At 35.4% G+C, this 15,987-nt stretch overlaps 1 protein-coding gene across 4 annotated transcripts in view; it reads left to right on the top strand.

Moving 5' to 3' along the window:
• Positions 1–15,987, top strand: part of SOX5 (SRY-box transcription factor 5) — a 990,465-nt gene that overhangs the window by 885,637 nt on the left and 88,841 nt on the right. For all 4 annotated transcript variants that reach the window (XM_082419737.1, XM_082419736.1, XM_082419738.1 and 1 more), the window contains one exon: positions 1,815–1,900. In XM_082419737.1, coding sequence (XP_082275863.1) covers positions 1,815–1,900 — 86 coding nt within the window. The remainder of the gene's footprint in view (positions 1–1,814; positions 1,901–15,987) is intronic.

A 15,987-nucleotide genomic window follows, 5' to 3' on the forward strand; every position in this document is an offset into this window, starting at 1 on the left:
ACTCCCTCCCGGCTAGCTGTGGCTCACTAACCCCTTCAGGCTGTGTTCACGCCACCAACCCCAGTCCTCTCCCTGCGATCCGACCGAAGCCCGAGCCTCAGCTCCCAGCCCCCGCCCGCCCCGGCGGCTGAGCAGACAAGCCTCTCGGGCTGGTGAGTGCTGGTCGGCACTGATCCTCTGTGCGGGAGTCTCTCCGCTTTGCCCTCCACACCCCTGTGGCTGCGCTCTCCTCCGTGGCTCCAAAGTTCCCCCCTCTGCCACCCGCAGTCTCCGCCCGCGAAGGGGCTTCCTAGTGTGTGGAAACCTTTCCTCCTTCATGGCTCCCTCCCACTGGTGCAGGTCCCGTCCCTATTCTTTTGTCTCTGTTATTTCTTTTTTCTTTTGCCCTACCCAGGTATGTGGGGAGTTTCTTCACTTTTGGGAGGTCTGAGGTCTTCTGCCAGCGTTCAGTAGGTGTTCTGTAGGAGCAGTTCCACATGTAGATGTATTTCTGATGTATTTGTGGGGAGGAAGGTGATCTCCACGTCTTACTCCTCCGCCATCTTGAAGGTCCTCTGGTCAATTGATTTTTGACAAGGGTGCCAAGACTATTCAATGTGGAAAAGAGTAATATTTTCAGCAGTAGTGCTGGGACAACTTTTTGCTTATTGAGAAACAGCAGAGGGGGTGTGACGCCAGGACCCGGAGGCCCAGGGCCCTTTGTGGCCGGGGAACTTTGGTCGGAACTCGCTGCTTCCACAGGTGGCAGTGGCACCGCGGACCTCTCGAGCGCAGGGGCTCCCTCAATAAATATTTTTGAATGAATATATTAACCGTTATTTTCAGTTATATTTCCATACATTTGACATTCAACAAGCTTTTCACAAATTATAGTTCTACAAAAAGCTTTGTATATTAGAAAATTGTTCTTATATCAATAGTTATTTTACATTTTTGCTATGGTTATATTTCAAACAGCTAACAGTGTCCATATCTGTTAGCATATCACTGGGCTCTGTGCAAAAAGTCTGAGGTACCTCTTTACTAAGAGGAAAAAATTCTTTATTCACATCAAAAATGTACATTATAATCTTCTATATATGAATATATGTTTGTGTGTCTCTCTATATTTTTATAGATCATCTATATTAAAACTTTAAATTTAAATTACTAAAATTTTAGTTTTTTAGATATTCCCACAAAGAGAAATCCATTGGGGAAAAAACCATCTATTTTCTGCTTTCCTTATAGTATATCTTTTTAAGCATTTGTCTCTGGAATAATAGAGATACCAATATTTTATATAACTTTTAAAAATGCATTAAATGTTTTCTTTATGATGAACTTGTCCACAGGTTATTTGAATCAAGACTGTAACATAGCATTAAAAAGATAAGCTACTTGGCCTAAATCTTTAGAGTTTAGTTTGTTAAAATAGAATAAAGTTTAGTTAAGTTCCTTTTATAATAACATTTTAAATGTGCTGAGGAGTTGGTATGCTCATATCAAGATTATCAGGTGTGTGTGTGTGTGCGTGTGTGTGTGTTATAAAGTGCAGCCCTCTGATCAATGCGCACTTTTTCCTCCCATTTTCCTAAATACATCATGAAAAAAGGATGAGGTTTCCGCCTTAATTGCTTGTGCCTTTTATTCACATTCCTCTCTCAGCCAGAATTGTGAAAAGAGTGTTAGTAAAAAGCTGCACAATAGAGCTTTTCATTAGGCCTCAGCAAGGCACACAAAAGAAGGCTTTTGGAAAGAGTGAATGCATGAGTTTAATTTGCAGGTGGAGAGTAGATAAAAGGTGCTGACGCCTCTATTATTCTCTTACGTAGGTGACCCTTACCCTGTACAGCTGATCCCAACTACCATGGCAGCTGCTGCTGCAGCAACACCAGGCTTAGGCCCACTCCAACTGCAGGTAAGTCGGGAAACAATACACCAGAGACAAAGGTTAAGTAAATATCGAAAACAGCTATTATCGTGTTAACACAAAATAAAACTGACTAGTGATATTTGTCTCACATTTTTTTGTTTTTGAATTTATGTCTACTGATTCTTAACCCAAAGTTGGTTCTTTTAATTTTTAGGCCTGTTTTCTGTACTAAAGACAGTTTATTGTAATTTTTTTTATTGCCTGGTATGATTTAACAAAATGAGCTGTAGTTTTGCTTTGATTACTATATGCCATAATTTTGTCACAGAATGTTCCTCACCAAGATAAAAAGAACAAAAAAACTACAAAAGATATTCAGATACTTATGGATCAAGATAGCTTACAAAAATTACGTTTAAAATTGTTCAAGATGCCCAGTATTTTTGAAGCACTCTTTATTCTCCTGCTAATGCCAGCTCAGTTGGATAAGCAAGGATAAGTAGACCAAATAAGCAGGTGTCTAAATGAGCACAACTTTATCCAGACATCCTAATTAAGACCTTTTTTAGCCCGGCAGAAGACATATTCCCATATATCCATGAATGTGGTTGCTGACTTTACCAGATGTCCAAGTGATTTTAGAAATTCTGTCTCTGGAGTTGGAAAGAATATCAATTAAATTATATTAAAGTTATCTTTCATTAACTGTTTAAATCTTTGAATCAGCATCCTACTACCCTAGTTTCTGTTGTTATGGACTTTATAGGTACACAGGTAATGGGAATAACAAATCATCCAATAATAGGATTAATCTCCCCTTGTGAGAAGTTTTATATTTTCCTTTGCCTGAAAGACGCAGTATGCCGTTAAAGCCAAGTATAAAGCACCCATGCTTAATAAAATTAAATTGTATTCATGAAAGTGCATTGTCATGACAGATGACCCTAGCCTATAAGGAAAATATAGTTTAAATTGTAGCATCAAGAGACAGATACATCTGGTCAGCACAGGGAGTTATCAGACTTGGTGGGGTTCTGAGAAACCAGTTGAGTCTCACAGGAGAAACACAGGAGGAACTGAGACATACTGTGTTCTACAGAGGTTAATAACACCCATTCCTATTCTGCCTTTTCTCCGAAAGCTACAGTGTTAGTGTCTGTTTCTTTGAGCTGGAAATTACCTTGGAAATAACCTGTTGGAGCCATGGGGACAATAAAAGTAACAGCATTTGTTAGCCTTTGAAGTCTGAGAAATAACTACAATACAGAGAAGTGGCTATAATAAGTAAAACTAAAAAGAGTAGTGGGATTAAAGGAAGAGGGAAGAATATCCAGCAATAGATTTGAATGTGGAAAATAGGAGTTTTAGAGATCTAAGCTGTCAGTTTTCAAAACAAATTAGACATTCTCATTTCCTTTCACCATTGGATTAGTGGTGAGAGGGAGCAAGGGCAAGTTGGAGGCATCTCCTACGTTTCATTGTAGAATTCTAGTAGAAGGTAGCTTTGTTAGGCAGCAGTCCAAACTTACTTTTCTATAAAGATAGCATTAGACTATTTGACACAAATTAAGTTTTATTTCTGCCCTTATAATGTGATATCAGATTCCGTTAAAATTTAAAGACACAAAAAAATTTGTTGATCAGAAAACAAGAAAAAAGACACCAAACATGTTTGCTTTTGCTTCAACTATAATTTGATCTATAAAAGGGATAAAGATATTTTGTGTAAGTGGCATTGTACCCATTAAAATAAATGAGTTTTGTTAAGATCTCAGTAAATCAGTACTGCGGTACAACAAGAAAACTAATAATCTTAACTCTTTCATGATAAGCCATTAGCTACTTTTAAAACACAAACACATAACCACACACACACACACATACACACACACACGGACTTTTGCTCATGATTAAAAAACAGTACTCAAACCCAAACACATATTCCGAACGCATGTCATGGCATTTCTTTTAGTGGACTTACTCTCACCTTTGCTAGGGTGCCTACACCAACCTACTTTTCTACTCCTATTCCTAACACTGTATTCACAGATCCCTAACCTTGACTTCACCTTTCCCCCAGCTGCAAAGGAGACCTGTAATACTCTCCCTCCCCTTGTATTAAAATAGCATCCAAATTCTTTTCTTCTCCACAAACCTTCCCAGACAGGTCAGAGAAAAGCTAACTACAATGCCTAGTCAGAAGTCTTATCTTAACCCTAACCCAGCATTCACCCCAATCTTGTGAACCTGCTTCTGAGAAGTTTCATCTCAGTGGAGTATAATGTATGAGCCAGTTTTAATTTTCTCCATACTCTGCTTTGAATTATACTGCTAAATCTCCATTTTCTATCCCTTAATAATACCTGGAGTAGACTTCATCACTTTTGAGTCCCTTTCAGTTACCAAGATTCTCTTTCAATTATTGAGATTCAGTCCTATGTTCTTATGCTAGGTTCTCTGGTAAGGCTTTCACACAAAGAGTTTTCATTTAATTCTTATTACAACACTTTTTGTTATGTATTAATAACTCTATTTGACAAAGAAGAAACTTGGATCACAGAGTCCAAAATCCATGGTTTTAAAACAATTATACTTGCTTTTCCAAGTACAGGAGATTTTTTTTTTAAACTTTGGAGACATTGCCCTTCTTAGGACATTTGCTAACTTAGTAACCTGCTACTACAATTATAACAACAATGCTGATTAATTGGTACTAATACAAATCCTCTATATGCAATACTGAAGGAGACAGCAGCATTCATGACGGCTATCTACTTCACACTCTGCATTGTCTATTTCATACCTCTTTACACAGATATATGTTAATTCAGTCTTCTCTTTTTGAACATCTAGATCCAAGAAAGGACCCTATAAATATATCTCTACTCCTGGTTGACTTTGTTTACCTGCCATTTGTGTTTTCTTTTGAAATAATCATTTACAAGTAATTGTTCACGCTTGGATAATATTAAGTAAAACCAACAACCAGGGCCTTTATTAAAGAAGAAATAATTATTACAATTGTCTTAAAAGGAAAACAAAATGACATGTTTTAAATTAAACCACTATTTATTATTTTATCACTTCATGTTCCTGGATAAAATAATAAAATACTTACTATGCAAAAAAAATCACCTTACTGTATACTTTTAGGAGCAGTTAAAATAGTCTAAGCATTGTCAAATATTTATTTTTTATTTATATAGAGAAAATGGCTTAATCTGGATTATGTATATAAAACATACAAATTAACATGTTGTGCCCAGGCACCATTTTATTTCTTTCTTCTATAACAAAATATCTGTCCTTGTCTCCTCTGAGCTTTTTCCAGAGTTTTTAAGTCTTTCCTGAGCTTCAGATCCATATAGCCAACTATTTGTTGGCTACCAAGAGGAAACACAGACGTTACATGCACAATAAACTGACTACAAAATGGGCCTCACCAGTTCTCTTCCTCGCTCCCCGACCTGTTCATTTTCTGGTCTTAGCAAATGGCTCAACCCCGGAAACCATTAGCACTATGTTCAACTTCTCTTCTTCCCTCTTCCTCTGGACCTATTCATTCATTATCTGTCTATTCATTCTACCTACTAAATACATCAAGAATCCGTCTGTTCCTTTGCATGGTACTGTCACTCTGTGGGTCAGGCTATCCTCATTGCTTCCATAATTTACCACAGTAGCCCTGAACTGGTCTTTCTTTCTTCTCTTGCCCCTTCAGTGCGCTCTCTACTATACGTTTGTCAGAATGATCTTTAAGATTTTAGAAAATCTGACCATGTCCTTCTCCTACTTAAATACGTTAAGTTATACCTTGGTGTTTTCAAGTTCTCTCTCCCCTCTGGATCTTTACATGTGATGTTTTCTCTTTCGGGAACCCTATTACCCACCTTTTTTTTACCAAGCAAACTCCTAGTTATCCCTGAGGTTGCAAGTCAAAACCTCACTTTTTCAGGGAAGTCTTCATTGTCCCCAAGTCTTGATTAATGTAGGTCTCATATATGCCGAGAACACACTGTATTTCCCCTCTAATAGCACTTATAGAATATGTTTTAAATCCTACTTTCTGGCTTCTACCAGACGGCAAAATCTATGGAATTACTGACCCACCATCGTTTGCACTTAACCAGTGCTTGAAATATTTAATGGACTCAGTAAATATCTATTAAATGAAAGGGTGAAGAATGAATCTTAAGATTACACTTAAAATAAATTATCTATTTTTGTTAACTAGCTACTCTTCTTTGAAATAGTGGAATTAAGCTGAATATTAATGATTAATTTCCTATATAAATTAATTTTCATCCTTATGAAAACACTACGTGCCTGGTACCGTGTGTGGCACCACAGTATTTTAAAATTATGTTTATGATAGTCTGCTCCACACTACCTTATTCAGTGTGCTGCAACTACACTAGACTCTTCTCTGTCCTTTGACTTGCCGAAGTATGCTCCCACCTTAGAGTTTGGCATTACCTGTCCCTCTGCCTGGAAGGCTAATTCACCTCATTCAAGAATTTGCTCTAATGTCATCTCTCCTAGACTTAGTCTAACTAACCGCTTGAAATCATAAAATAACCCTCCAAGATGTACCACACTTCCTATTTCCCTTATTCTGCTTTTTTTCTATAGCACTAGTCATCTTCAAACATACTGTATAACTTACATATTATATTCCTTATTTATTGTCTGCCTGTTTCAAATATTCTCTAAATTCCACCAGAGCAGGGAGTGTCATTTTGTTGTTGTTGTTGCCCAATAATGTATCATAATGTATCTCACGTGCTCGGGGTGGGGTGGGGGGCGGAATGCCTAGCAAGTAGCTGGTGCTCAGTACATAGGAATAAAATGAAGAAACTATCATGAGCTAATGGTCATAATCATTTTTAATAAAATAACAAAGCAGTGTATGATTAATTTCTGGAATAAATGATATTAATTTAAATACCAGGGAACATTATATTTTTAACCCTTATTAAAAGATTCTTAGTATATGAGAAATCTGTAGCTCTATCTCTTCTGCTCCTTCTTCCCTTTATCTTATTTCTTACCTTGGGCTGCTGCATAAAGAATGTGTTTTAGCATTTATTACAGTTTGTGTAATTCCTTTAAAGTTATAATTTTCAAAAAAGACCAAACATTTCAACATTAGTTTATTCCTATGTTGTTCATTAATGGATGTACAGGCGTAGATGAGACTATGAATTGATAGAGGTGCTTTTGACTCAGTATGACTCACCTTGCCAATACAACACTAAAAGAAATTATTTCTAAATAATGGAAAGGTATATTATCAAAATACTAGTAACTAGCCAATTAGCAATCTCATACACTGTTTACCCCATTCTCTTTTTTCCTCCTCTTCTCTTTTTTTCTTTCCCCTTCCTCTTCAAACTACTTATTTTTCTTCCAAGAGCCAAGGATGCCTTTTGATATTTGTTCTCCTAATATTGTCTCTTTTTAAAGGAGGGAGATTAACTTATACAGAAAACTAATCTAGCTTCATTTCAATATGAAGAAGTGAATCTAATTATTTAAGCAAAATAACTTACACTTTGAATCTTTTGGATTTTTGTGACTAGATAAAATCAGCTAAGCAAATTGTCTGTTTCTAATTAATGAAACCAAATGATGGCAGCAGTCCATCTAACATTTATTTCTCATATTCATTGTCATTCATTTGCATTTTACTTAACGGGCATCGTGAACTTTTTAATAGTAAGATTTGTAGTGTATCCTATTTCTGTTTTTTAACAAGGCTTCTAAGATTGGAAATTAAAAGGAAATATTTATCCACTTATTTCTCACTTTATAAATACTGTATTTGTGTTGGCCAAAAGATGGTTGCCACCTGTTCTACCTATAGGAAGCCAAAAATGTCGACTCCAACCAATGATTAATAGTGATAAGCAGGGGAAAAAAAGATTGAAATTCTTTTTGGATGGTCATATTTTACTCAACTAAGCAAGTAGCTTTCATTCAAGAATTTTTATTGAATTAATTCACCTTTTACTGATTTTAGTAGGATTATTTTTAAAATGCATAATAGTATTTTTGGAATAAAGACTCAAATTTGCAAATTGTCATAAATGAAATCACATAGGGCTACAGTTCCAGCAACCAGTAATATCAATAACATGAATCCTCTGGGATAGAGAATATGATAGATGACATGTGATCACAGGAGAGAATGAATTATATAAAATATCAACTAAAATCAATCATTTTTCCTAGCTATCAAAGGTACATGGAAGTCATAGTGGAAATGGCTTCGATTTCTATCTGATAGAGAGTAACATCAAGGTAGATGTAGATGAAAAAATGAAGTTCATCTTTTTATCAACCTCCTGCCATTCTCTGAAGGAGGTCAGTAATTATGACAGGACACAGATAAATGTTTCATATTTCCCAGAGCCTTGTAAGTGAGCATGGCTTTATGTGTCTGACCAAGAGAAACCCCTAGAAAATCAATAAGGAAGAAATAACCATGTGGAGAGGTCTAGATATGAGGCTTTTTACCTTCTGATTGAAGGAATTACTTACAAGGATGAATCCCTGTAAAGTATTCATCTTTACCTACCTAGACACTCTACTATTCAGTTTAACTCTTAGGTCACAGTCATTTCCATACAGGGTGAAAAATGATCAACTGCTCAACATTTCAGTTGCAACCCTGGTGTGTTGTTTGCTCTCAGACTTCTGTCTGCATGAGTGAGTTTTCTTGCAGGTTAAAAGAATGAATTCTCTCTTTTCCTCTCTCTTCGACCCTGAGCCTGCAGGGCAGACAGACAGAAGCACACATATGATTAAGACAGCACAGCTGCAAGTGTGAGTCATTTGCATATGTATTAATAGAGACAAAAAAAAAAACCAACAACAATTAAATTATATACAGAGACATTCTGCATACTAAAGAACATATGCAAATAGGCCTGAAAAAGTGCAGCCAACATTTTCTCTGACTTTTCCAGGCCCATATGGGCTAGAGTCAGAACCCAGCAGTGTTCAAGAATCTCCTTTAAGGAAAAACCTAGTAGGAACTACTGCCAGTTATTACCACCCCTAGGGTTCCCAGGAGCTGTTTGACATTTGGGCAATGGAGACAGTACCAGCAGTGTCTTTTTCATGCTATTTCTGTATTTCCTTGTTTCCAGCCGCTTCATGTTGTCTCATTACGTGCTAACAGAAACATCAGTACACGTGTGCTTTTCCACACTACCCATTTTTATTGTAATTACCAATCAAATGGTAAAGTTTAAAATTGTATTTGAAGTTCTCCCATTGCCTACACTAAAGTAATATAAACTATTCATAAGTGCCAGGTTTCCTGGTCACAAGTTCATGCCCATTCCTCAATGGCATTCTGTGTTCTCTTAATCAAAACATGGTTAGGTTACTCTAAAATGTTTCTAGGCTAATTGCTATACATAAAAGGATTGCTAGGCTCAAGGCCAAAGTAGATGCAATCCTAGGAACAATACCAGTTTATTGTAATTTTAAAAGTATACAGGTTTTTCATTTTATCAAGAAAAACAGAACTACTCAGTTCTCTAGTCTTGGCTATATATAAGAAGGGAGAGAAACTAATATTCTTCAGATTCACAGATTGTATTTATATTAGAAATTTGTCATTCAACCTAATAGTCGGTTTAGTTTATATTACTAGTATCCTTTAATTTATTCAAGGAATGTCTTACGAAGACAAATTCAATAAAATTTATTTAGGAATAAAATTCTACATAAGTAAAAGTTATCACCTTAATAGAACCAATAAGAATCTTGAGCCTAAAGAACCCAAATGAAGACAGATGCTCCTTAAGAGAAACAAACTCTGGTTGTGGTACCAGAAAACTGTTGAATATTATCCATGAATATTATCCATTATTTGTATGGCTAAATCTCAAAGCATGCAGCTGAAATATGTAAATTATATTACATATAACTGTTAAACCTAGGGCTGAAGTCCTTGTAGTTAATTAATTATATACAGGAAAACTTAGTCTCTCAGCAGAGGATAATTAGAGGGAAAATAACATAGACTAAAGCAAAAAATTTTATTATTATATTAAGACATTATCTTTAGATTAATATTTTAAGAGGCACTGTTATTTAGCAAGAGCCAGTAAAATGTAATGGTTAAAAGGATGGTACCTGCAGCCATCTGTGCCTTAAATCATGGTTCTGCTATTTACTAGCTCTGTGATTCGGGGCAAGTTACCTAACCTCTCCATGCCATAGTTTTCTTGTCTGTAAATTATGGATATAAATGATATCTTATTGTGAGAATTAAATGAGATAATATACATCAAGTTCTTAGAGCAATGAAAGTATTAATTACAATTTATGAAATACTATGTCCTAGGTAATAATAAATGCTTGGTATTATTAGTTGATTAATAAATGTTATTAGCTGGTATTAAAACTATTTTTTATGGCTTAAAGGCAGTCTTGCAAGTGAGAACTTGGCAGACTTTTCTTATGTGGATTTATTTTGCAGTTCAGCATCTAAAGCAAGTTAGTAAAATTGAGGCACATTTTCTTATTCATAAGGAAACAAGTGTTTTCCCCTGTGTGGTATAATTTTAAGGCCCATCACAAGAATCTATAGGAGGCAATGAGTTTAATTATCCAAAAAAAAAAAAAAAAGCCCGAGTAGTTACTTAGGAGTATAGTGTCCTAAATTTTGCTATTGCTCACTCTTTATCTCAATATTTATATCTACAAAATGAAAATAATGCCTCCTGTCAAGTCCTATTTTTCCTTGGATATATTGCAAACTAATTGTCTCTATGAGCTGCCAGCAACTATTCTAAATGAATAACTTATAAATTTAAAATAAGTTATTTACGTAGATGCTTTTAATGTAATAACACATTTAAAATAAATAATATAAAATATTATTTTATGTAAAATATTTTCTGGTATAACCCTTCAAAACATACTCTTCTTCTAAATATATTAGTAGAATATACACTAAGACATCTTACCTCTTATTCTACCCCTTTATTGTAGAGCTAAACTGTTTCTCATAGAAATTTGAGAAAATTTATAAACTTTTCATTACTTCCTTTAAGGAAATAGTTCCTATGTTTTCAAACTTTAACGTGGAAGCGAATTATTTTATAAACCCCATAGTATCCCAGAAATTTTATTTACTCAGCAAATACTTATTCTTTGTAAGTGACTAAGCTAAGCATCGTAAGGAATGCAAAGATGAATTAGTTAAGAATCCCTGATGGATCATAAAGGAGCCTGAAATTTAAGAGAATGAATGGAGTGTGAAAGTGGAATAGAATCTGAAGAAAGTCATACAACCTCCTGTCCTAACAAGTCTATTTGAAATAAAAAGGACCTCAGAGACCTTTAAAAGCAGTTGTTTCAAACTGTTCACAGGAGTCCGAGTGGCTCCAGTCGCCACCAAACAGTACCATTCACTTTTATTTGTTTTATAGATTGAGTTCTACTGGCTGAGATTGTTTGAATAAAAGATTCTGCTGCTAAAATAAAATTTAAAAATCATTCTTCTATTCCAACTCTTGAATTCTATTGATGAGGCAATTTAGACTTTAAGTAGTGACCTGGCTAAATCAGATACTAACAGAAGTGTGCCTGGAATCGTAGCAGCTGAAAGCTAAATCTAGCTTCTTCCTATTTTTCCATGGTATCCTTACAAATATTTAAATGCATATATTCATATATATTACTTTTAAGTTGTTTTGTGTAAAAAGAGGGGAGAAAAATTGCTATTTTTGCATTTAGACTTAAATTAAGGATGAATAAAACAATAGATAGGATTTCCATATTAGTAACAATGGCAACCTTCTGAATTGCTTTCATTTTGCTGAGTTCACTGACTGTGCTCCGTGAATTAATTCTTTTGTGAAAAGCTATTGAAAGATCAAGGAATTCAGAAAACAAAACAACAGAGAAGTGTGCTGTTTCATATCTATTTGTTCATAAAAGGTTCAAAGTGAGATTGTTTACATCACAAGTCTTGTTGATATTTTATTTGTTTCTTAGAAGAAAGATAGTATTCAAAAGTTGATTATATAATCATGCAGATAAGATTTTGCAGTGATGAATGAAATGTTCTGAGAGAAAGACCAAGGAGAAAAACCATGTTCCAATTCTGAGCTACATTTGGCTGGCAGGTGACTTTGCAAGACTTGAAAATAGAGCCCTATTCGATTCCTTCAGATAAAAAGCTTAAGCCAGCCCAGCATATTTCAGATTTGCTGTTTCCTGTGGAAGTTTCTCAGTATTGTTCTGCCAAACTTATGGCATGAAAAGAAAGGGGAGGAGGGAAAGGAATCCTTAATTATTCCATCTTTCTTAATCCTGACCTTTCCCTTAATGCCATACCCCCTTTTCTTACCCAGCGGCTTCTTGGATAAAGGAAGGAGACAGGAAGAAATGGAGGAACAGACTCAAAGTATGCTCCAAAACGATTTGGTACAATGAGCATTGGGCCAGCAGAATTAATACCTCCAACAGGGAAATTGCAACACTGTTCTCTCTTGCTTTTGCCATTCTAGAACTTCTTCAATGTAAAATGAAAAAAGTCATCTTGATAGTTAAAATTACAATTACTTCCTTTTTGGAATGAGGCAGAACTGCAGAAAATATTGTCCCTCCATCTATAATAGTTGCTTTAAGATAAGTTTCCATCTGAAATTTGACTATACTGTGCTCTAGTCTATACAGCTCGTACAGATATAACTAGCTTTCCCCTGAATTTAGTTCTTCGGTTTTCAAGGAATCTTAAATTGTTAGAAATAGTACAGTTAAAACATTTGTTGAAACATATAGAAGATAAACCATGACATTTAACTAAACAATAAAAAAAAAAAAAAAGCAAAGGCCCTTAAAAGTTCTTCATTTTTATTCTCATCTTGATTTGATTCATCTTGCATCTGGTTTCTTTCCAGAGGAATTTTAAGTTTGGATGTTTTAGTGTCACCTTAGACACAAGCTAGCATTAAATGCAGTATGAAACTATAAAATATATAGTTTCCGTAGGCTCAGTCTTTGCACTGTAATCGTCTGGTAGTTTATTGGTATAGTAGTACAGTAATCCGTTAGATGACCTGATGACTTATGCTTTTTTTTTCTTTCTTTAAAGCATGTTTGTCAATTTGTAAAAAACATTAAAAAATTGTTTTTAATTGTTTTAAAGTAAATCTTACAAATAAATAATATTTAAATGGAACTTATAGTATGATGGGTTATGAGCTTGAGCTCTCCTGAATACCTCTTAGTCTCAGTTTCTTCCCTTGTGAAATGTGATAATTTTGTTCCTACATGATAAAGCTGTTGTGAGGATTAAATGAGATAGTATGTACAATATGCTTAGTATAGCTTAAGCATTCAGCCATCATTAGCTGCTATCATCCTTGTCCTTATATCCTGTATTCAGGGATTTCTCCACTGTCAGAAATGAGCCTAATAAATTCTTCCATATTTCAAGTTAGCAAGTATTTTTCTAAGATAGAGCAATTATGTTCTATAGTACAGAGGTGTATGGCAAATTGAGAAATCCATCTCAATTTAATTTGGGGTTGAATACACTCTTTGAGAGCCATTCCCCCATGTTTAATGCAAGCCAAAAAGTCTTTATGAAAGTAAAATATCCTTTCAATATAAAAACCTTTGTTCTACATGTAAGACTACACAAAAACTGTTTCAATTCTTCCTAAAAATGAAAAGAATGTATCTCCCTATTTCTTTCCATTCCGTAAGAGTTACTAGAGCATCTTTGCTTTTATGACATTGACAATTACTCGTGAATGGAACAAACTTTTCCCTTTGAAGGGAAAGCTGTATGTTATTGGAAAGTTACAGTGTTTTGTTATAATGGGGAGAGTTTTACAGCAGGGCTGGATGGTTAGGGCATAATAAAGGCATGCAAAGCAGTTGGTATTTCATGATCCCTCTAACTTCCCAAACTGTTCAACACATAAGGGATTAACACATAAGGGTCCTGCTCTCAACCTGCTTCTGAAGTGATATGTGAGTCTGGTCTCAAGTCATTTAATCTGGCCAGCTCTCAAGTTTTCTTGTTTTTAAAATACAGATAAGTGTAGCTGTTCTACCTATATATCATGGAAGAAGGGGGGAAATGAAACAAAGCATTATGAAAGTAACCACGAGCCTCAGAAATCCCCAGAAGGAGTCTTTGCCCCTTACAAGTGGACTTCTCTGATTCCTGATACATTTATTCATGTACTTTCAAAGAAAATATGAGAGAAGGGTGCTGAAGTAACCATTGGCCTGAGGCATTCAAAAGAAATGCTTTAGAAACCTGAAAATAGTCAAGCTAGCACTGAAGATCTAATTAGGCAAGAAATAGGAAGTTTCATTATTCCTATTACATCTCCATGGAAGGAGAAGGAAGATGAGCAGGTCAGACCAGGGCTAGACTACCCAATAGACAACCTAACAACGTGCTTACGCCCAGTTAAAGAAGGGCTATGTGGAAATAAGTAAATAAGTAACAATTTGACATAAAACAGCTTCATAGCAGTAATCAGAATGCTGTGTTATTTTGAATTACACAGCCAACTGGTTGGGCACTATACACTTTTTAATCCTTCAGGATGCTAAAGATTTAAAAACAGGAACCTACTTCCAAAAATCTACCTCTGTTCCTATTGAAAATCTTTTTCTCTCTCTCTCTTTTACTTTTATGACTTCCTTTTTTCCCCTCTTTCTTTAACTTTTCCTCTCTACATTTTTAGCTGCCCCCTCTGTTAATCCTGCTCTACGAGTCTTCCCCTTTTCTCTGTTCTTCAGTTTTCCCCTCCTCTCTCTTGTTCACTGAAATCTGGGACTCTAGCTACTTTTTTATTCTCCCACAATTGTGAAAAATGGAGGTACTATCTCCTTTAGAACTATTTGCTTATTAGTTAAACAATTATAATAGCAATCCAGATATGAGCAGTTGAGTGAAGAGTTTTAATTGGGAATACCAAATGGCAAGGATTGAGGCTATCAGAGGAGAATATATATGGGCCTTTTTTTTCCCATCCAAATAGATTTGATAACATTGTAAATGCTCTTAGAAGATACTAGCCTAGAGATATTTTCATCCATAATACATCTTCTCTATTAATAAAGCCAGTAATGCCATGAACACATCAATGATGGAGGCTTTCATTGAGACCATAACACTAATAACAGTCTGATTTTCACCCACTCTCCAGAGATTAGGAAAAAAGTGTGAGTTCTCTTGGAAAAGAAAAACGTAGAGGTGGAAACACAGCTCTTTATTTTTATACTAAGAAAGAACTGCACAATTGGTTTCTTAGCATCAGCTGAAATGGAGAGAATTGCTTTTCACCTTGTTTGTTTAATAGTCTGCTATCAGTATTTTATAGTCTTGTTATCTCAGATCATGGGTGGTGACCCCTGGCTACCTGCTCTCCTGCACACTTAACACCATTTAGTATTCATTCTTTATACATATATGGACATACTAGAGATACTACTCAGTGCTCTGTCATGACCTAGATGGGTGGGATGGGGTGGTTGGAGGGAGGTCCAAGAGGGAGGGGATAATATGTACACATATAGCTGATTCACTTCATTGTACAGCAGAAACTAACACAACATTGTAAAGCAATTATACTCCGATTAAAAAAAAAAAAAGAGTAAAGCCAGAAAAAAAAAATTAAGTCTAAATGTTGCAGTGTTTTTTAAAAATCTTTATAATTTACAGTGTTAGCAAATCCCACTATTTCTGACTTTTTCTTGGGAAGGAAGGTCAAAATGTTTAAGAATTATAAGTCAGAGTTGTTGAATAAGATGCTTTTTTCATATGTGTGATTGTATTTTTTACTTTTTAATTTATAAAAATAACATGCAGTAAATTTGACTATATTTGGGTTATACAGTTTTATGAGTTTTAACCACCACCACCATCAGGACGGAAGACAGTTCTATTACCCCCCAAATTCCCTTGGTCTCTTTGACCACCTAGGAAAGGAATTCTCTTATCTCCTGCCCAGGAAGTCTCAGCCTGGCTGGCAGGACAGCTGAAGCCAAGAGAAGCCAGCTGTCTTACGGTTCAATAGCTGTTCTTTCACTCCCTCCATTTTTATATGGCTTTCTGCTCTGTCTACTGTCCTTGAATC

The sequence above is a fragment of the Balaenoptera physalus genome (assembly GCF_965194825.1).
Source record: "Balaenoptera physalus genome assembly, chromosome: 13".
Lineage (NCBI taxonomy): Eukaryota > Metazoa > Chordata > Mammalia > Artiodactyla > Balaenopteridae > Balaenoptera > Balaenoptera physalus.